The 20,683-nt window shown below is 49.0% G+C and overlaps 1 protein-coding gene across 1 annotated transcript in view; it reads left to right on the top strand.

Moving 5' to 3' along the window:
* MEAK7 (MTOR associated protein, eak-7 homolog) overlaps positions 1-18,955 on the top strand; it is a 29,271-nt gene extending 10,316 nt beyond the window's left edge. The window contains exons 4-7 of the mRNA XM_060254522.1: positions 976-1,416; positions 10,384-10,502; positions 13,549-13,731; positions 18,836-18,955. Coding sequence (XP_060110505.1) covers positions 976-1,416; positions 10,384-10,502; positions 13,549-13,731; positions 18,836-18,955 — 863 coding nt within the window. The remainder of the gene's footprint in view (positions 1-975; positions 1,417-10,383; positions 10,503-13,548; positions 13,732-18,835) is intronic.
* Positions 18,956-20,683: the final 1,728 nt, after the last annotated feature.

The raw sequence follows: 20,683 nt of genomic DNA, 5'->3' as shown, positions 1-20,683 counted from the left end.
CAGCCCCAGCCAGCATGGCCAATGGGGCTGATGGGAGTTGTAGGCAAAAACATCTGGAGAGTTACTGTTGGCCACCCCTGCCTTATATCTTCTCCCCACACAACAGACACCCTGTGAGGTAGGTGGGACTGAGAGGGCTCTCCCAGCAGCTGCCCTTTCAAGGACAACTCCTGCGATAGCCAAGGCTTTTTTTCTGGCAGGAGCTTCTCTGCATATTAGGCCACCCCCCCCCCCCCCGATGTAGCCAATCCTTTTGGAGCTTACAGTAGGCCCTGTACTAAGAGCCCTCTAAGCTCTTGGAGGATTGACTATATCAAGGGGGCATAGCCTAATATGCGGAGGAGCTCAAGCTACAAAAAGAGCCCTGGTGATAGCTATGGCTAACCCAAAGCCATTCCAGCAGCTGCAAGTGGAGTAGTGGGGAATCAAACCCAAAAGCCAGTTTGGTGTAATGGTTAAGTGTGTGGACTCTTATTTGGGAGAACTGGGTTTGATTCCCCACTTTTCCACTTTCAGCTGCTGGAATGGCCTTGGGTCAGCCATAGCTCTGGCAGGAGTTGTCCTTGAAAGGGCAGCTGTTGTGAGAGCTCTCTCAGCCCCACCCACCTCATAGGACGTCTGTTGTGGGAGGAGTAAATATAGGAAATTGTAAGCCTCTCTGAGTCAAAGAGAAGGGCGGGATATAAATCTGCAGTCTTCTCCTCCTCCTTCTACTCCTTCTCCCCCAGATAAGAGTCTGCACATTTAACCACTACACAAAACTGGCTCTTAACCACTACACCAAACAGAGCTTTGGTGCCAAAACTGAGAAGGCTGTGTTTTGGGGTTACCACCCTTTTAATCTCGGACGTAGGGGCATATCCCGAGTAGGGACTCTGAAGATGACTGTAGTGCTGGTGCAGGTTCATAAAGAAGCAGGGGGTCTTTCTGGTTTGTTGGTCCCAAACCTTACAGGGCATACGTTTCCCATTTCAGATGGGAAGAAGGTGGAAGGAGCTCAGATCCAGGATGCCGTCTGCGACAAAAGCAGCCTCGAAGATTGGGTGTTTCGAGTTCCCCAAGTCTCCACGTTGCTCAACGTGATCGTCCAGCAGGGGCTTCTCGTCTTTCAGTCTCTCCCGGATCGGGCTCAAGACACCCTCCACGTGCTCCCCAGGTGCAAAGGCGTCCAGAGCAGCGCTTTTGTCAGTCTGCTCGACATCCCCTCCGTCACCTACCTCAACTCCCACCTGCCCGCCGAGGTCCGGCACCGGTGGCGCCTGCTCTTCGCCTCTCGACTGCACGGAGAGAGCTTCACCCAGCTGCTGGGCCACCTCGTGAACAAGGGCCCCTGCCTGCTGGTCTTGAGGGACTCGGATGGCTACGTCTTCGGCGGCTTTGCCTCGTGCTCCTGGGAAGCCAAGCCCCAGTTCCAAGGTAACGCTCCTGATTTTTCCTGGCCGTTCCTCTGGAGCCAAACCCTGAGCCCTCTGGAGTGGGGTATTATTGTGTTTTGGAAGGTTTCTCCAACATCCTTCTTTATTTTATTTAGATAATTTGTATTCCACCCTTTCCCAGACGGGCTCAGGGCAGATAACAGCATTCTAAAACAGTTGGGGAGGGACGGTGGCTGAGTGGTAGAGCATCTGCTTGGTAAGCAGAAGGTCCCAGGTTCAATCCCTGGCATCTCCAACTAAAAAGGGTCCTGGTAGGTAGGCATGAAAAACCTCATCTTAAGACCCTGGAGAGCCGCTGCCAATCAGGGGAGGGAGGGTGGCTCAGTGGTAGAGCATCTGCTTGGTGAGCAGAAGGTCCCAGGTTCAATTCCTGGCATCTCCAACTGAAAAGGGTCTAGGTAGGTAGGCATGAAAAACTTCATCTTAAGACCCTGGAGAGCCGCTGCCAATCAGGGGAGGGAGGGTGGCTGAGTGGTAGAGCATCTGCTTGGTAAGCAGAAGGTCCCAGGTTCAATCCCCGGCATCTCCAACTAAAAAGGGTCCAGGTAGGTAGGCATGAAAAACCTCAGCTGTTCAAGGGGAGGGACAGTGGCTCATTGGTAGAGCATCTACTTGGTAAGCAGAAGGTCCCAGGTTCAATTCCTGGCATCTCCAACTAAAAAGAGTCCAGGCAAATAGGTGTGAAAAACGTCAGCTTGAGACCCTGGAGAGCCACTGCCAGTCTGAGTAGACAGTACTGACTTTGATGGACCCAGGGTCTGATTCAGTATAAGGCAGCTTCATGTGTTTGTATGATCCATTCTTTGGGGAGTGACGGTGGCTGAATGGTAGAGCATCTGCTTGGTAAGCAGAAAGTCCCAGGTTCAATCCCCGGCATCTCCAAGTGAAAAGGGTCCAGGCAAATAGGTATGAAAAACCTCAGCTTGAGACCCTGGAGAGCCGCTGCCAGTCTGAGTAGACAATACTGACTTTGATGGACCCAGGGTCTGATTCAGTATAAGGCAGCTTCATATGTTCTGTTATTAGGGAAAGGACCATGGCTCAGTGTTAGAGCATCTGCTTGGTAAACAAGAAGTTTCCAGGTTCAATCCCCAGCATCTCCAACTAAAAAAGGGTCCAGGTAAGTAGGCATGAAAAACCTCAGCTTGGGACCCTGGAGAGCCACTGCCAGTCTGAGTAGACTTTGATGGACCCAGGGTCTGATTCAGTAGAAGGCAGCTTCATACGTTCATGTAAGTAAAACAGCAATTCAAACCAATAAAAGTAGACAATACAATTTGGCGGCTCAGTTGGGCTTATCATAATATACTGAGCATCAGATAGTATAAAATCAGTATTTCGGCAGGGGTGGTATCACAGCACAGGGTCAGCCGATGGGATAGGACGCCCACTGCCTCAACCAAATGCCTGGTGGAACAGCTTCATCTTACCAGCCCTATGAAAAAGTAAGGGCCCGGATCTCTGAGGGGAGCTGATGCCTCTAGGCTGGGGCCAAGGCTGAAAAGGCCCTGGCCCTGGTCAAGGCTAGCTGAATGTCCTTCAGGCAGGGACGGTCAACTGAGGTTGAGTGCCTGATCGTAGTGTTCTCCAGGTGGTCCCATAGGTATGTCCGTCCCAGGCCGCCTTCCTCGGGGCTATATGTTCTCTGTGCCAGGTTGGGTCAAGAAATATCTGGGGACTTTGGGGGTGGAACCAGGAGACTTTGGTCTGGAGCCAGGAGCAAACACAATTTAACCCCAAGGGGAGTCCTGGCCATCCCGTTTAAACAGACCGTGCTCCTTTTAAATGCCTTCCCTCCATTGGAAATAATGGAGGATGGGGGACATCTTCTTGGGGGGGGGCTCATAGAATTGGACCCCCAGTCCCAAACTTTTTGAAACTCGGAGGATTTTTTTGCGGAGAGGCACCAGATGCTATACTGAAAATATGATGCCTCTACTTCAAAAAGCAAAACCCCCGATACCCACGGATTGATTCTCCATTATACCCTACGTGGACTGGTCTCCTTAGGGTATAGTGGAATGCCCAGTGGAGAGCCAGTTCGGTGTAGTGGTTAAGTGTACGGACTCTTATCTGGGAGAACCGGGTTTGATTCCCCACTCCTCCACTTGCACCTGCTAGCATGGCCTTGGGTCAGCCATAGCTCTGGCAGAGCTGTCCTTGAAAGGGTGGTTGAAAGAGCCAGTTTGGTGTAGTGGTGAAGTGTGCGGACTCTTATCTGGGAGAACCGGGTTTGATTCCCCCCTCCTCCACTTGCAGCTGCTGGCGTGGCCTTGGGTCAGCCATAGCTCTGTCAGAGGTTGTCCTTGAAAGGGCAGCTGCTGTGAGAGCCCTCTCCAGCCCCACCCACCTCACAGGGTGTCTGTTGTGGGGGAGGAATGGAAAGGAGATTGTGAGCCGCTCTGAGACTCTTCGGAGTGGAGGGTGGGATATAAATCCAATATCTTCTTCTTCAACCGCCCCCTCCTTTCTTTCTGATAACTTTGAAGCGGGGGGAGGGCTTCCAACCCAGAGGATCCCCTGCCCCCAACTAGGGATCGCAAACCCTGTCTCTCTGTCCCAAGCAGGGTTGTCCAAAGATCTCCTGTGATTACAGCCGCTCTCCATACTACAGAGATCTACTCAGCTGGCAAAAAATGGCCGCTTTGAGGGGTGGCTTCTAAGGCATTATCCCCCACTGAGGTCTTTTCCCTCCCCAAACCTTCTCTTTCCCATGCCCTACCCCCAAATCTCCCGAAATGTTCTAACCTGGAGTTGACAACCCTAGCCTTGAGTGACCGGTCATGCACATGGCTCTTTTGCCACAGCTGGTGGGTCAGGAGACGAACATTGGACCACCCCTACCATATCAGCCCCAGGATTCTAAATCTTCCCTTCATTTCTCAGCATGCGTCAGAATCTAGGGTCAGTCCAGGCTGAATGCCAGGGTCAGAGTCAAAGTTCAGTCCAGTGTTCAGTTGCCAAGAGAGCAGAAGCCAGTTCAGAGCGTTATACAGGAAGCAAGGTCCAACGGTCTGAGGTCGTTCACAAGTGCGGGAAGGAAGATTCCAGAGTCGAGAGACAGCCCAAGGGTCGCAGGAACATGGCAGAGTTCAGGGCTGCAGTCGCTGAGTCAAGAGGTTGGTGGCTTGTTCTTTCTGCATTCTCCAGTGACTGACTTTTATAGGCTGTTGCTGGAAGGTCTTTCTTGCAGCCAACAGCTTGGGAGTACCCCTGCAGTGCAACTCCCCAGCATCGGCAAGCAGCTGGCGTCAGGCAAAGAGACATGCGCTTTGTTGTCTTTGGGGATTTTTTTTGTAGCAGAAACTCCTTTGCATATTAGGCCACACCCTCCTGATATAACCAGTCCTCCCAAGAGCTTACAGGACTCTATAGTACAGGGCCTACTGTAAGCTCTTGGAGGATCGGCTGCATCAGGGGTGTGTGGCCTGATATGTAAAGGAGTTCCTGCTACAAAAAAGTCCCGGTCGTCTCTCCTGGAGCTCCATTCTAAGCCTTCGTCTCCAGTGCTCAAAGAGTGTGGGTGAAACTGGAGGGCTGGCAGTGACCGCCTGGGTTTCCTCTGTTGGAACAGGGCTGGAAGGTGCTGGTGGCTCTGCATTGGCTGTTGGCTGCAAACCCTGACGAGCCTGCAGCTCATCTTCTGGCTTGCAGTTTCTGCTGGTTCAGAGCTGATTTCTTGAGGCTCTTCTCCTCCTGAGGAGTCCTCCTTCTCCTGAGGAGTCCTCGCTGTTTCCGAGTCCTGGCTGACTCAGGAGCTGGACATGCTTAGCCTGTTGAGGAGGCGGCTGAGAGGTGATAGGATCACCTTCTTCAAGTCCTTGAAGGACTGTCTGTCAAGCATGCGGGTTCAATGACGAGTTGAAGTTGATACAAAGACTACGTTTATTGATAGACCGATACTTTTTGTGTAACAGATTCTTGAGAATAATACTGCATATACATTGATACAATACTTTTAAGGCTTACTTCTAAAGGATTCCAAAGGATGGGGTTGCGGGGTAGCTCTCACACATAAACTATCATAAATGTCTACATTCCCACAGTGTTATCAGGACTCTGTCCTTGCTTTCCCCAGATGTCTCACACTCCCTACCGGGAATGTATGAGAAGGTGCTGATTGCTTCTTCTCAAGCTAGTTTCATTTCTCACCACTTCTACTCCTTAAGCAATAAAGCAAGAAGGGGGGAGGGAAAGAATAACAAGGCTAACAAAACTGGGTCGTCCGTGATACTTCACAGAGCAGAGTTAGGCAAGACCCTATAGCAATCAATTATCAATGGAATTTTACCGTGCTTGACACTGTCATCTAGAGCAGGGGTGGCCAACGGTAGCTCTCCAGATATTTTTTTTGCCTACAACTCCCATCAGCCCCAGCCATCGGCCATGCTGGCTGGGGCTGATGGGAGTTGTAGGCAAAAAAAAATCTGGAGAGCTTACATTGGCCACCCCTGATATAGAGGATGGGGTGGAATTGTTTTCTGTGGCCCCAGAAGGTAGGACCATTTTTCAGAACTGTGTTGGTCTGCAGCAAAAAAGCTAGCTTGGAGGCCAGGGGCTCCTTAGAGTTTCAAGGTAGAAGCTTTCAAGTCTGAGGAAGGGAAGGATTTGTTACCACCCCGCCCCCCGCCCCTTTAAATATATTTTTATTTATTTTTCATTATAAAAAACGCAACAAGTGTGACAGTAGGTGATAAATTACGCAATGTAAGTATAAGAGAAAACCAGCAATGCAATAACATAACATTTGAAAAATAATAACAAGTTCCTGAAATAATTGTCGACTCTATACCAAGGACGGCCAAACTTCCTTAACGTAAGAACCACATAGAATATCAAAGATTTCAGGTTTTCATGGCTGGCATCATCATTAGGGTTTGTAGAATCTTTCGGGCTCAAGTGCCGTGTTCTACTGGAGAAAGTTTTTCTTCCAGACGTTTCGTTCTCAGCTGCGGAGAACATCCTCAGTGGCGTTGCAGCCGGAGCAGGCGTTCTGACCTTCTTGGCTGCTGTGCATTGAGTCCGGCTGCAACGCCACTGAGGATGTTCTCCGCAGCTGAGAACGAAACGTCTGGAAGAAAAACTTTCTCCAGTAGAACACGGCACTTGAGCCCAAAAGATTCTACAAACCCTAACCACATAGAATAAACACCAGATGTCTGAGAGCCGCAAGACAGGAAGGAAGGCAATAAATGGGGGAGAAAGGGGGAGAGAGGTGGAAAGAAAGCAACTTTAACTTTAAATGCATTCTCCAAGCTGCTGGCCAATGGAGTAGTGGGGGCTTGGAGAGCCATGCGATATGTGTGAAAGAGCCACATGTGGCTCCCGAGCCACAGTTTGGCCGCCCTGGTCTATACATAATATTATGAAGAACAAGGATTTTTTCAGTCACTCTCTTGTTTAGTTGCTATATAAAACAGAAGTGAAATTTTGTTCTGTTCCTTTCTCTCTTGGGTTTATTTTCTCCTGTTTCCTCCTCCAGGAACGGAGTTTTCACTCTCAAAAGCTCCTACCCTGAAACTCTGGCTGGTCTCGAAGGGGCAGCTGGGCTCCCGTCTAGCTGTTTTAATAAAAGGAATTTGCCCAAGCGAAGGTGGCCGCGTTGCCACAAGGTGGCGCTCTCTCTGCTCCGCTGACGCGCCTGAAACCAAAGGGAACCTAACGAATGTAGTAACGTTGAGAAAAATCTGGTAATAGGGGATAACAGCTGCGTAATAAAATTACACACAATAAGTGACGACCAAGCCAGGAAATCAGACCCAGAAAAACAAATTGCACAGTCGTATTTGATGATTTCGTTTTCCAGTAAGAGAAAAGCGAAAAACGGAACTGGATCAGGCCAAGGGTCCATTCAGCATCTTGTTTCCAAACAGCGACTAGCCGTATTTTGAAGAATCTTCTTCCTTGGGGATAACTTCCAACGTGGCGGTTTAGTTTTGCAAGGCAGGGCACTGTCGTTGCACAGCATGCAATTGCAAGAAAAATACTTTTGGGTCCCGACCAACAGGTCGGGAAACACAGCTCTAAGTAGGGTTGCCAATCCCCAGGTAGGGGCAGGGGATCCCCCGGTTTGGAGGCCCTCCCCCCACTTCAGGGTCGTCAGAAAGCGGGGGGAGGGGAGGGAAATGTCTGCTGGGAACTCTATTATTCCCTATGGAGATTTATTCCCATAGAAAATCATGGAGAATTGATCCGCGGCTATCTGGTGCTCGGGGGGGGGCTGTTTTTTGGGATAGAGGCACCAAATTTTCCGTATAGTATCTAGAGCCTCTCCCCAAAATACCCCCCCAAGTTTCAAAAAGATTGGACCAGGGGGCCCAATTCTATGAGCCCCAAAAGAAGGTGCCCCTATCCTTCATTATTTCCTATGGAAGGAAGGAATTGAAAAGGTGTGCCGTCCCTTTAAATGTGATGGCCAGAACTCCCTTTGGAGTTCAATCATGCTTGTCACAGCCTTGATCTTGGCTCCACCCCTAATGTCTCCTGGCTCCACCCCCAAAGTCCCCAGATATTTCTTGAATTGGACTTGGCAACCCTAGCTCTAAGCCAGGGGTGTCAAACTCTTTTGTTATGAGGGCCGGATCTGACATAAATGAGGCCATGTTGGGCCGGGCCATGTCGGGTTGAGTTGAGCCATGTCAGGCCAGGCAACATGATTAGGTAGCAGAGAGATAACTTTTATAAAGAGCACAGACAAAACACAAATATATATTTTTAAAAAACTTAAAACATGCTTAAAATGTTAGAACTCACTGGTCTTAAAGATGCTTTCTTTGTATTTCTCCCACGGGATTCAGGGAACTGGGCAAAAGAAGCTCTGACTCTTTCCTTCCTTCCCCAGGGGATGAGGAGGGGGAGGAGCCTCAGCCAATAGAAGAAAGAGAGGCTTGGCTCAGTAGCTCTGCTGTGTGATTGAGACAGCCTGGCAAAGCAAGCTCTCCCTCCTCCCCTTCCTCCTCAAGGGAGGAGCCTCAGCCAATGGAGAAAGTAAAGGCTTCGCTTTGCAACTCCTGTGCGATTGAGCGAGCCTGGCAAAGCAAGCTGTGATGCAGAAGGATGCAAGAGAGGGGGAAGGAAGCAGATGACAGCCAGTTGTTCAGGGGCCTGATAGGAGCCCTTCAGGGGCCTGATTCAGCCCCCGAACAGCATGCTAGGCACCCCTGCTCTAAATTGGAGGCTAATTTAACGGGCGAGGGCAGTTCCCTTCATAGCCCTGTTTATGAGCCACCATGCTGGATGTATCCAATAGCTAGACTCCTTCTAATCTGTGGAGTCTTGTGGGCAAAAATTCTACTCCGTGAGCTACCAGCGTTAAAGTTGTAAGCTACTGCATACATTAGTTCGCTTTGGGGGCATTTTTCCTGAGCTAAGACAAAAATCTGTGCGCTGGAGGCTAAAAATCCGTGAGCTAGCTCACACTAACTCAGCTTAGAGGGAACACCGGCTATGCCGGTGGAGAAGAGGGATGCTCTGTCTGCCTCTTCTTCTCAAGGAAGGGGAACACCGAGACGGCAATCCCAGAAGCTCTGTCGTTGTTTAGAAAACATAGTTCCTGTATTCAGGGATGGAATTCTAGCAGGAGCTCCTTTGCATATTAGGCCACACACCCCCGATGTAACCAATCCTCCAAGAGCTTACAAGGTTCTTTTTTGTAAGCTCTTGGAAGACTGGCTACATCAGGGGTGTGTGGCCTAATATGCAAAGGGACTCCAGCTAGAATTCCACCGCTTCCTGTATCTGAGCCACATCTGCTGGTACAAAGACAATTCCTCGTAGTATCAAAGCCTAAAGTTATGCAGACAGAAGGGATTTTTCAGCTGTGAAAGTGTGTGTGTGTGTGTGTTCATGGAGATGGGAGAATCTCCAGCTTCCGGATCAGAGTACAACAGAAAAATCTATGCAACTCCCAAGACTCTCCTAAGCTGGTCCCAGCGCTTACAGAATAAATCTTGTAATCGGGTTAATTAAAAAGGCAAGGTGAAGGACCCAGACGTCTCCCTCTTTCCCCGTCTGCCCTCTCAGTGTCTTTTTCTGCCCAGCTCAGCTCTGATACTGGCTGTGAGCCCGATGGTAAGAAAAATTCTGAATAGAAGAGATTAGCTTTAGCAAAGGGATGGGAAGGGGCAGTGATTTGCTTTCCTTGCCTTTATATGCCGTTTAAAAAATAATAATTAAAATAACTCTCCCCACTCTAGATGCGAAGTGGACACGTATACAAATACCAGGGCTTTTTTTGTAGGAAGAACTCCTTTGCATATTAGGCCACACACACCCCAGTGTAGCCAATGCTCCAAGAGCTTACAGGGCTCTTAGTACAGGGCCTACTGTAAGCTCCAGGAGGATGGCCTATATCAGGGGGGGTGCGGCCTAATATGCAAAGGATTTCCTGCTACGAAAAAAAGAAGAACCTGGAAATCTAACACATGTTCTGAACCTTGTTAGTCTCCTGTGAATGTATTGTAAAGATTGGGTTCCAGTGATAAATAAACCTCCAAACTGAAGAAAGATGGATGAAATGTCTTGATATCTAGAACAGATGTTTTTGGAAGGGCTTCTTTTAGTTCTATGAATTAAATACTGGAATATTCTTACTCCTTTGTGATGGGAAAGACTGTTTTTGAACTGCCTTCTGTGAATGTCTTTTTGCTACATGCGCTTGTTTATTTGAAGTTCTAAGCGCAAGCTTGGTCAGAACACCACTGACCTCTACATTACACTGTCTTCTTGTTTAAAATTTATGGTGTCTCTTAGCGGTTTTTTATTTACACAGCTGTACGCTAAGATCCTATTGTTTCGCTCCAAAAAAAGCCCTGACAAATACACATGGGTCCTCCTGCTGATCATGTTGAGTTTGACCCGCTGTCGGCCCATAGGGGAGCTGGTGCCTCCTTCTCTGTTTTTTGCCTCTTTGGTCCTCCTTGACTCCCCGTTCCCTTGTTGCTTGCAGGTGACAGCAGGTGCTTCTTGTTCTCCGTTTCTCCCTCGCTCTCGGTGTTCACCTGCACGGGCTACAATGACCACTTCATGTACTTGAACCACAGGCAACAGACGATGCCCAACGGGCTCGTAAGTATTGAGTGGCTGCGAGTCGGGAGAGTTGACTCGGTGGGCCAAGACCTAGTCAGCATGTGCCACTGGGATTGTGTGGCACAGCTCCTCCCGGACTGTTCCACTTCAGTCTGCAAGGGGGGTGGGGAGAGCGGTCACATTATTAAAGGATCATGAAAACATCTTATTTTATATAGTTCAGTTCAGTTCAGACCTTTATTGGCAGAAAAGCAAGAATGATTCACAATCAAAAGTAGGTACAAAGGCCTGAAATATAGTAAGAACAATACATAAAGCAATCAATTAAAATGGCAGCCAATAATACTAATCAAGAGTAGACACCCAGCAATTAAAATACAGTGGTATGCCTAGATTTAATTTTATAGGCTTCTACTAAGAAATTCGCAACACATGTAGTAATGTGGGTATTAACATCTTCTAAAGAGTAGGTTAGAGTTTTTCGTTTTAGTAAATACATTGTGTTGGAGATATTCAGCTAAAATTGTCTACGTTATGAGGCCAGGAAAGGGCATTCTACGATAATATGGGATATAGAATCAAGGACTCCTAGTTCACATGAACATAATCTATTTTGGAGAAGTATCTGTCTAAACCTACCAAAGAGAACTGTTGATGGGAAGGCATTTAGACGTGCCAGAGTAAAAGTCGGAAGATGGAATGGGGAATCTAAAGTAAAAAAATAATGGGGTATCTTCCCATGTCTTTGGAGAATACCTAGATTGGCTGCAGAGCAAACAGGGGGATGTGAGGGGAACACTTTTTGGTATTTGTGATCCATAAGCCTTAGTTGGATTGTTCTTAAAATATATAGTTCGTCACATAAGAAAAGAGTGTCCACCTCAATACCAAAATAGGAGTCAAGTTACACCTTTAAGACCAACTTAGTTTTATTCGGAACATAAGCTTTTGTGTGCTCTCTAAGCACACTTCATCAGACGAGTAATCTGGTACAGTGAGCAAAGCTACACATAGCTGGTAGTCAGTGGCTCAGAATGCAAACTGGTACAAATTTAAGATCCAGTGACAGTATAGTAAAATTATCTGGTAGGGAGTGGTTTAGAATGCAAAATGGTACAAATTTAAGATTCGATGACAGAATAGTAAAATTAACAATTCGAGCAAACTTTTGATCTGAGTAGCATGAGTATGCGAAAGCAATAAAACAGTAATATGTCAAAATGTGAGAATGTCTATTAATGACTATATTGCATTAAGCCTGGGTCAAAAGGAAGGTATTTATATCTCATATTTCCCATCCAACTGATTTACCTTTTAACATGTAACCTACATATAGTTTGCCGTTGGGAGAAAAATACATTAAAGTGGGAGATGGGTTCAGTGTATGTAATAGGATAAACAGCCAATATCCCTGGAGAGCCAGTTTGGTGTAGTGGTTAAGTGTGCGGACTCTTATCTGGGAGAACCGGGTTTGATTCCCCACTCCTCCACTTGCACCTGCTGGAATGGCCTTGGGTCAGCCATAGCTCTGGCAGAGGTTGTCCTGGAAAGGACAGCTGCTGTGAGAGCCCTCTCCAGCCCCACCCACCTCACAGGGTGTCTGTTGTGCGGGAGGAAGGGAAAGGAGATTGTGAGCCGCTCTGAGACTCTTCGGAGTGGAGGGCGGGATATAAATCCAATATCTTCATCTACCTCACAGGGTGTCTGTTGTGGGGGAGGAAGGTAAAGGAGATTGTGAGCCGCTCTGAGACTCTTCGGAGTGGAGGGCGGGATATAAATCCAATATCTTCATCTACCTCACAGGGTGTCTGTTGTGGGGGAGGAAGGTAAAGGAGATTGTGAGCCGCTCTGAGACTCTTCGGAGTGGAGGGCGGGATATAAATCCCATATCTTCATCTACCTCACAGGGGGTCTGTTGTGGGGGAGGAAGGGAAAGGAGATTGTGAGCCGCTCTGAGACTCTTCGGAGTGGAGGGCGGGATATAAATCCCATATCTTCATCTCCCTCACAGGGTGTCTGTTGTGGGGGAGGAAGGGAAAGGAGATTGTGAGCCGCTCTGAGACTCTTCGGAGTGGAGGGCGGGATATAAATCCAATATTCTCATCTACCTCACAGGGTGTCTGTTGTGGGGGAGGAAGGTAAAGGAGATTGTGAGCCGCTCTGAGACTCTTCGGAGTGGAGGGCGGGATATAAATCCCATATCTTCATCTACCTCACAGGGGGTCTGTTGTGGGGGAGGAAGGGAAAGGAGATTGTGAGCCGCTCTGAGACTCTTCGGAGTGGAGGGCGGGATATAAATCCCATATCTTCATCTACCTCACAGGGGGTCTGTTGTGGGGGAGGAAGGGAAAGGAGATTGTGAGCCGCTCTGAGACTCTTCGGAGTGGAGGGCGGGATATAAATCCCATATCTTCATCTACCTCACAGGGGGTCTGTTGTGGGGGAGGAAGGGAAAGGAGATTGTGAGCCGCTCTGAGACTCTTCGGAGTGGAGGGCGGGATATAAATCCCATATCTTCATCTCCCTCACAGGGTGTCTGTTGTGGGGGAGGAAGGGAAAGGAGATTGTGAGCCGCTCTGAGACTCTTCGGAGTGGAGGGCGGGATATAAATCCAATATCTTCTTCTTCTTCTTCTTCTTCTTCCTGTTTGAGTATGCCAACACAGCCAAAAGAGAAATACATTGGATAGTGATGTTCCTGTCCACCTAATCCAGTGTATTTCTCTTTTAGCTGTACTGACATACTCAAACAGGGTATCACTGTACCGGATGCCTCGTCTGATGAAGTGTGCTTAGACAGCAGATGAAAGTTTACGTTCTGAATAAAATTAAGTTGGTCTTCAAGGTGCCACGGGGCTCCTTCAGACCAACACGGCTGACTACTTGGATTCACCTCAACACCAAGTTTTTGTAGTTTGTGGGTAACTGTAGAGAGCCAAGTAATACCGTGCCTGCCTTTCATCGGGTAGTCTAGTAAACTTCCTGAATCCGTTCTGAAATGCATTTTTGACCAGGAGGTCTGAACTATAGAATCATGTCTGAACGAGTGAAACCTTGGTGGGTTTTTTTTTTCCCCCCTTTCTGAGGGCATGGGCGGCCAGCACGACTACTTCGGGCTCTGGATAGACAGCGACTACGGGAAAGGGCACAGCAAAGCCAAGCCCCGCTGCATCACGTACAACAGCCCGCAGCTGTCGGCTCAGGAGGACTTCATGCTGGACGCCCTGGAGGTGTGGGCAGTGGGAGATCCCCCAGAAAACGACACTACTGTAAGTGACCACAGCAGTCATGGGCACCCTGAGGAAGTCAACCTTAGGGTGACCCTGGCCTACATTTGCCCAACAGTCATATTCAGCCCCAGACCAGCACGTTTGTGGTCAAAGCAACTCTGAACTTGCAGGAGGTGGTGGCGGCTACAAGCATAGCGAGCTTCAAGAGGGGATTGGATAAAAATATGGAGCAGAAGTCCATCAGTGGCTATTAGCCACAGTATGTGTGTGTGTGTGTGTGTGTGTGTGTGTGTGTATATATTGGCCACTGTGTGACACAGAGTGTTGGACTGGATGGGCCACTGGCCTGATCCAACATGGCTTCTCTTATGTTCTTCTGTGACACAGAGTGTTGGACTGGAGGGGCCACTGGCCTGATCCAACATGGCTTCTCTTATGTTCTTCTGTGACACAGAGTGTTGGACTGGAGGGGCCATTGGCCTGATCCAACATGGCTTTTCTTATGTTCTTAAGTTTCCTTTGTTGCGAAGTGGAGGGGGGAACCGAACAGAAAATCAGCATAGGTCTTTTGCCCATGCTTATCGTGTCCACTGTATCTTCCTGTTCTGGTCTTGGGCACAGTGCCCATGTTTTGTTCAGCTGCCTCATCTGACAGGTGATTGGTGGAATGAGAGCAGATGGGAAAGGTGTGAGAGCCAGGGTGGTGAGGTAGTTAGGCGTCTCAGAGTGCAATCCTAAGGACACTACCCTGGGTCTTAGCTCCAGACTTTAGTAGAATTCCAGACTTAGTGCCAGCCTTTAGTAAAATTCTGAGTAAAAGGTAAAAAGGTAATCCCCTGTGCAAGCACCAGTCGTTTCTGACTCTGGGGTGACGTTGCTTTTATGACGTTTTCACGGCAGACTTTTTACGGGGTGGTTTGCCATTTCCTTCCCCAGTCATCTACGCTTTCCCCCCAGCAAACTGGGTACTCATTTTACCGACTTTGGAAGGATGGAAGGCTGAGTCAACCTGGAGCCGGCTACCTGAACCCAGCTTCCGCCAGGATTGAACTCAGGTTGTGAGCAGGGAGCTCAGACTGCAGTGCAGCAGCCTTACCACTCTGCGCCACGGGGCTCTTATTCTGAGTAGACCTGCTGAAATTATTTCTGCATTGGTACGCTCTTTAAAAAAAGAAATCCGTTTCTAGCCATTCTGTTCCCGAAAGCTACGGGTGAATTTTGATATTTCAAAATGTGTTAACTCAGAGCTTCAAGAGCCAGGACCCCGTGGCCTGAGTTCACCCCACCTCCCATGTCTTGCACCCTTCCGGGGTCAACAAAAAGATTTATTGAGGCAGCTGTGTGCCTTTTGACTTAGTAGGAGTGCTTTTGACTTAGCAGCGAGCAGACTGAAATTAACAAAACTGTTTGGAAGTGACAGATAACTGCAATCCTATGTGAGCTTACTCCCATCCAACCCCACTGAAATAAGTAAGCCTCGATTGGAGTAACTCTGCGTAGAGTAACATTTCTGTAGACACCCCCTCCCTCCTTTCTTCCCTCCCTGTCTTTCTGATCCCGCTTAATCCAAGTGCGACGGCTGTAAGGATTTTCTTTCTGGAAAAATCACGTGCCAGAGGAAGAAAAGGGTGAGTTGGGAAAGAGACCGGCTCTTGACTATAGGTCTTTCAAGGTCAGCGTCAAACCCCCTCCCCTTAGCTGAGATCCAAATTCTCTGCCAAGAAATTAAAAACATTCTGAGCTCCAAATGCCAACATCGCAGAGAGATAATCTGAATGCGTGGGTGTGGGTGTGTGTCTTACTTTGCATATACTTTTAAAGCATCCTCATCTTTATCCTTGATTAGAAATTGGGGCCTTTTGGGTAACCATTTGGCCGGGAGGGGGGTGGGAGTGTTCTTTCTTTGCAAGAAGGGGGGGGGGGAAACACCGTAAAGGTTTTTTTCCCTCCTTTCCCTCTCCCCTAATGGTCTCCCAGGTTTTCTCAGGGGACCCTGCGATCGAAGAGTGCCTCTGCCTGCAGAGCCGGCGCATCCATTAGGCACGTCCACGAGAGCCAGTTTGGTGTAGTGGTGAAGTGTGCGGACTCTTACCTGGGAGAACCGGGTTTGATTCCCCACTCCTCCACTTGCAGCTGCTGGAATGGCCTGGGGTCAGCCATAGCTCTGGCAGAGGTTGTCCTTGAAAGGGTGGTTGAAAGAGCCAGTTTGGTGTTGTGGTTAAGTGTCAGACTCTTATCTGGGAGAACCGGGTTGGATTCCCCACTCCTCCACTCGCAGCTGCTGGAATGGCCTTGGGGTAGCTATAGCTGTCACAGATCTGTCCTTGAAAGGGCAGCTTCTCGGAGAGCTCTCTTAGCTCCACCCCCCTCATAGGGTGTCTGTTGTGGGGGGAGAAGGTATAAGAGATCGTGAGCTGCTCTGAATCTCTGATTCAGAGAGAGGGGTGGTGGTATAAATCTGCAGTCTTCTTATCTGGAAGAACCGGGTTTCATTCCCTACTCCTTCACCTGCACCTGCTAGCATGGCCTTGGGTCAGCCATAGGTCTGGCAGAGGTTGTCCTTGAAAGGGTGGTTGAAAGAGCCATTTGGGTGTACTCTTATCTGGGACTCTTATCTGTGCGGACTCTTATCTGGGAGAACCTGGTTTGATTCCCCCACTTGCAGCTGCTGGAATGACCTTGGGTCAGCCATAGCTCTGGCAGAGGTTGTCCTTGAAAGGGTGGTTGAAAGAGCCATTTGGGTGTAGTGGTTAAGTGTGCGGACTCTTATCTGGGAGAACCTGGTTTGATTCCCCCACTCCTCCACTTGCAGCTGCTGGAATGGCCTTGGGTCAGCCATAGCTCTGGCAGAGGTTGGCCTTGAAAGGGTGGTTGAAAGAGCCAGTTTGGTGTAGTGGTTGAGTGCACTCTTATCTGGAAGAACCGGGTTTGATTCCCCAATCCTCCACTTGCAGCTGCTGCAATGGCCTTGGGTCAGCTGTAATTCTCATAGAAGTTGTCCTTGAAAGGGCAGCTGCTGTGAGAGCCCTCTCAGCCCCACCCACCTCACAGGGTGTCCGTTGTGGGGGGGAGAAGATATAGGAGATTGTGAGCTGCACTGAGTCTCTGATTCAGAGAGAAGGGCGGGGTATAAATCTGCAGTTGTTGTCACAACATTGGGCAGCTGCCTCGGGCACCGGCTCTTGGTGGGGGCACATTGTTTCTGCTTTTGCTGAGGAGTTGGAGAAACCTTCCGGCCCCTCAGCCAGCAGAAACAATGCAAGACTTAACTTTCAGTCCCGGGCTCTTTCGAGCACCCACGATTGAAAGTGCAGCCTTGTTTCTGCTTGCTGAGGGGTCAGAGAAATCTTCCGGCCCCCCAGCAAGCAGAAACAAGTACGCGATGACGTCAACATGCCACGCGTGCGATAATTATTGGGGGGGGGGCACACGTTGGAGTTCTGCCTCAGGCAGCAGAGCCCCACTCATCAACTCATTGCGGGCACCCCCATAACAGGTCCAGAGGAGGGTGACTAAGATGGTGAGGGGTCTGGAGACGAAGTCCTGTGAGGAAAGGTTGAAGGAGCTGGGGATGTTTAGCCTGGAGAGGAGGCGGCTGAGGGGTGATAGGATCACCATCTTCAAGTACCTGAAGGGCTGTCCTATAGAGGATGGGGTGGAATTGTTTTCTGTGGCTCCGGAAGGTGGGACCAGAACCAATGGGTTGAAATTAAATCAAAAGAGTTTCCGGCTCAACATTAGGAAGAACTTCCTGACCGTTAGAGCAGTTCCTCAGTGGAACAGGCTTCCTCTTTGGGAGGTGGTGGGCTCTCCTTCCTCGGAGGGTTTGAAACAGAGGCTAGATGGCCATCTGACAGCGATGAAGATCCTGTGAATTTAGGGGGAGATGTTTGTGAGTTTCCCGCATTGTGCCAGGGGTTGGACTAGATGACCCCGGAGGTCCTGTTCAACTCTATGATTCTATGATTCTCACCTGCTCTGACTTGCAGTTCTGGCCTGACCCAGCAGGCAGGCAGCTGTGAGCAGCCAAGCCCCATTAGGCTGTTTGCAGAGCGACAGGGACGGGCCTTCGCCAGGCTATGCTTGAGCAAATATGAGGATTCTGGCGTCACTTCAGGATCTGCTGAGCGTGACCTGCCCCGGGGCTGACTTTGGCTGTGTGCAGGTTTTCCCCCCTGACCTGTCACCTTTTTTTTTTTAGAAGCCTTATATCCAAGGCTGTGGGAAACATTCGTATTATGCCAAATCGCTTATAATTCATACGATATATCTTACCACTGATATGAAAGACATGCGGTGTCTGTTTGGTACCCCTTACTTACTTTTGGTGCAGTGGTTAAGTGTGCGGACTCTTATCTGGGAGAACCGGGTTTGATTCCCCACTCCTCCACTTGCACCTGCTGGGATGGCCTTGGGTCAGCCACAGCTCTGGCAGAGGTTGTCCTTGAAAGGGCAGCTGCTGTGAGAGCCCTCTCCAGCCCCACCCACCTCACAGGGTGACTGCTGTGGGGGAGGAAGGGAAAGGAGATTGTGAGCCGCTCTGAGACTCTTCGGAGTGGAGGGCGGGATATAAATCCAATATCTTCATCTACCTCACAGGGTGTCTGCTGTGGGGGAGGAAGGGAAAGGAGATTGTGAGCTGCTCTGAGACTCTTCAGAGTGGAGGGCGGGATATAAACCCAGTATCTTCATCTACCTCACAGGGTGTCTGTTGTGGTGGGGGGGAGGTAATGGAGATTGTGAGCCGCTCTGAGACTCTTTGGAGTGGAGGGCGGGATATAAATCCAATATCTTCATCTACCTCACAGGGTGTCTGTTGGGGGTGGGGGGAGGTAAGGGAGATTGTGAGCCACTCTGAGACTCTTCGGAGTGGAGGGCGGGATATAAATCCAATATCTTCATCTACCTCACAGGGTGTCTGTTGTGGGGGAGGGAGATAAAGGAGATGGTGAGCCGCTCTGAGACTCTTGAGTGGAGGGTGGAATATAAATCCAATGTCGTCGTCTTCTTTTTCTTCGTTCTGAAAAAGACATCCTTCCACAAAATCAATACGATAGAAAGCTAATTTATTTTTGATAGCCCTGTCGCTTATGTATATTATGCAACCAATTAAAAAAGAAAAAAATCGTTCTCTTTTTTTAAGGAGAAAGGAAAGAAGAGCATTTTGGATGTGGACCCCGAGGCCCAGGCCCTTCTGGAGATGATCGGGAAGAGCCGCCAAAGCGAAGGATTCCGGAAACCGGAGGAGGACGACGGCGACTGATGGCAGAAGCGTCGCTTTGGTGCCGAGCGGGGAGTTTCGGAGTCAAGCACGCTCGATTTTCTGCTTTGTATGTTTCGAAACTATGCAACTCTAGTATTGCAGGCCCAGGGGTGAGGACTTGGATGGAAGACATGTCAGGATGGCTGTTGGAATGAGCGTAAGGGCACATGATTGAGGCAGCACGAAAACAAAAAGAAAAGGGGAAAATGCCCAGCAACCAAAAGGGGAAACCAAACAGGTTGAGAACACAAAGGACAGGAAATAGGCTAGAGGGCCATCTGACAGCAATGAAGATCCTGTGAATTTAGTGGGGAGGTATTTGTGAGTTTCCTGCATTGTCCGGGGGGGTGGGGGGGTGGACTAGATGAACCTGGAGGTCCCCTCCAACTCTGTGATGCTGTGAAAACAACAACAAAAGTGGTATGATGCAATATACAAATACGCACGTAATTGAATTGGTCTGTTTGTATATTGCTTCGTACTGTTTTTTTCCCCCTTTGTGTGTGTGTGTGCGTGCGTGTTTTTCTTTTGTGTGCGTGTATGCCACATGATCGAGGCAGCCAACCAAGTTCTTGGACATAAAGAATATAGCTGATTATGAAATAATAATAGGTCTAATTTTTTCCCCTGCTAAAATATCCTTTCATACTGATTTGTTTATTAGCACCCCTTGTTTTTGATTGGCCTGAACCCCACAACTCCTTCCTTCCTTCCTTCCTTCCTTCCTTCCTTCCTTCCTTCCTTCCTTCCTTCCTTCCTTCCTTCCTTCCTTCCTTCCTTCCTTCCTTCCTTCCTTCCTTCCTTCCTTCCTTCCTTCCTTCCTTCCTTCCTTCCTTCCTTCCTTCCTTCCTTCCTTCCTTCCTTCCTTCCTTCCTTCCTGTACTAAATGCTTCCTTGGCATTTGTGTTCCAAATCCATAAGACTGTTTATGAGAAGTGAATCAAAACTCTTTGGGACTATCCCTTCAGCCTGATTTTGAACCTTATAGGTAGTAGGCCAAGCATCCTTCCACCACAGAAGTAATTGTTCCCTGTAGGCCCCAAGGGTTATCACTTGGTAGCCTCTTCTGCAGCACCTCCGACGAGGAGGTGGGAACGTTTAGGATTAGGGTTAGGGTTAGGGTTGCAACTGTGAGGGAAGATTGAAGAGGGGAAGGAGCAGCCGCAGGAAGGCTTGCATCTGGTTTTTTAATGGACAGTGAAGTGGATGGAGTGATAAGGAGTTGCCATCAGAAGCGATCCCTGCCCACTCGCGGCCAGGCCGAGACAGTCCAGTCGGCTTCCTTTAGCCTCAAGTCGAGAACAAAGGAGGGAAGATCAAAGAGCCCTTCTGTTTTGAATGAAGGAGGGAGGAGAGTTTTTATTGCCAGCTGCCCTTAGTGTAGGAAGCGGAGTTTAAATGTGGGCAGAGAGACGGGTGTCGTCTTTTGATCTCCTTCCAGTCAACTCCGGTGGCATCACAGTAGCGTTTCCTGTCTTTTTATCGTTCAACCTTTATTTCTTGGGAGTCGGCTGTGAACTTCGCTTTGAATGAGCGCACAGGCGCATGTGCCTTTGATTTCTGTTTTTCTAAGGCCAGACTTAGAGCCAGATTCATGCTCTCTCTGTGTGTTCCCTACAACAATAAGCAGAGCTTTTTTTGTAGCAGGAACTTCTTTGCCTATTAGGCCACACAACCCTGATGTAGCCAGTCCTCCAACAGCTTACAGGGCTCTTCTTACAGGGCCTA

Source organism: Heteronotia binoei, chromosome 14 (assembly GCF_032191835.1).
Source record: "Heteronotia binoei isolate CCM8104 ecotype False Entrance Well chromosome 14, APGP_CSIRO_Hbin_v1, whole genome shotgun sequence".
Taxonomy (NCBI): Eukaryota; Metazoa; Chordata; class Lepidosauria; order Squamata; family Gekkonidae; genus Heteronotia; species Heteronotia binoei.
Note: the sequence above shows the minus strand (reverse complement) of the source record. Positions and strands in the feature narration are given on the sequence as shown.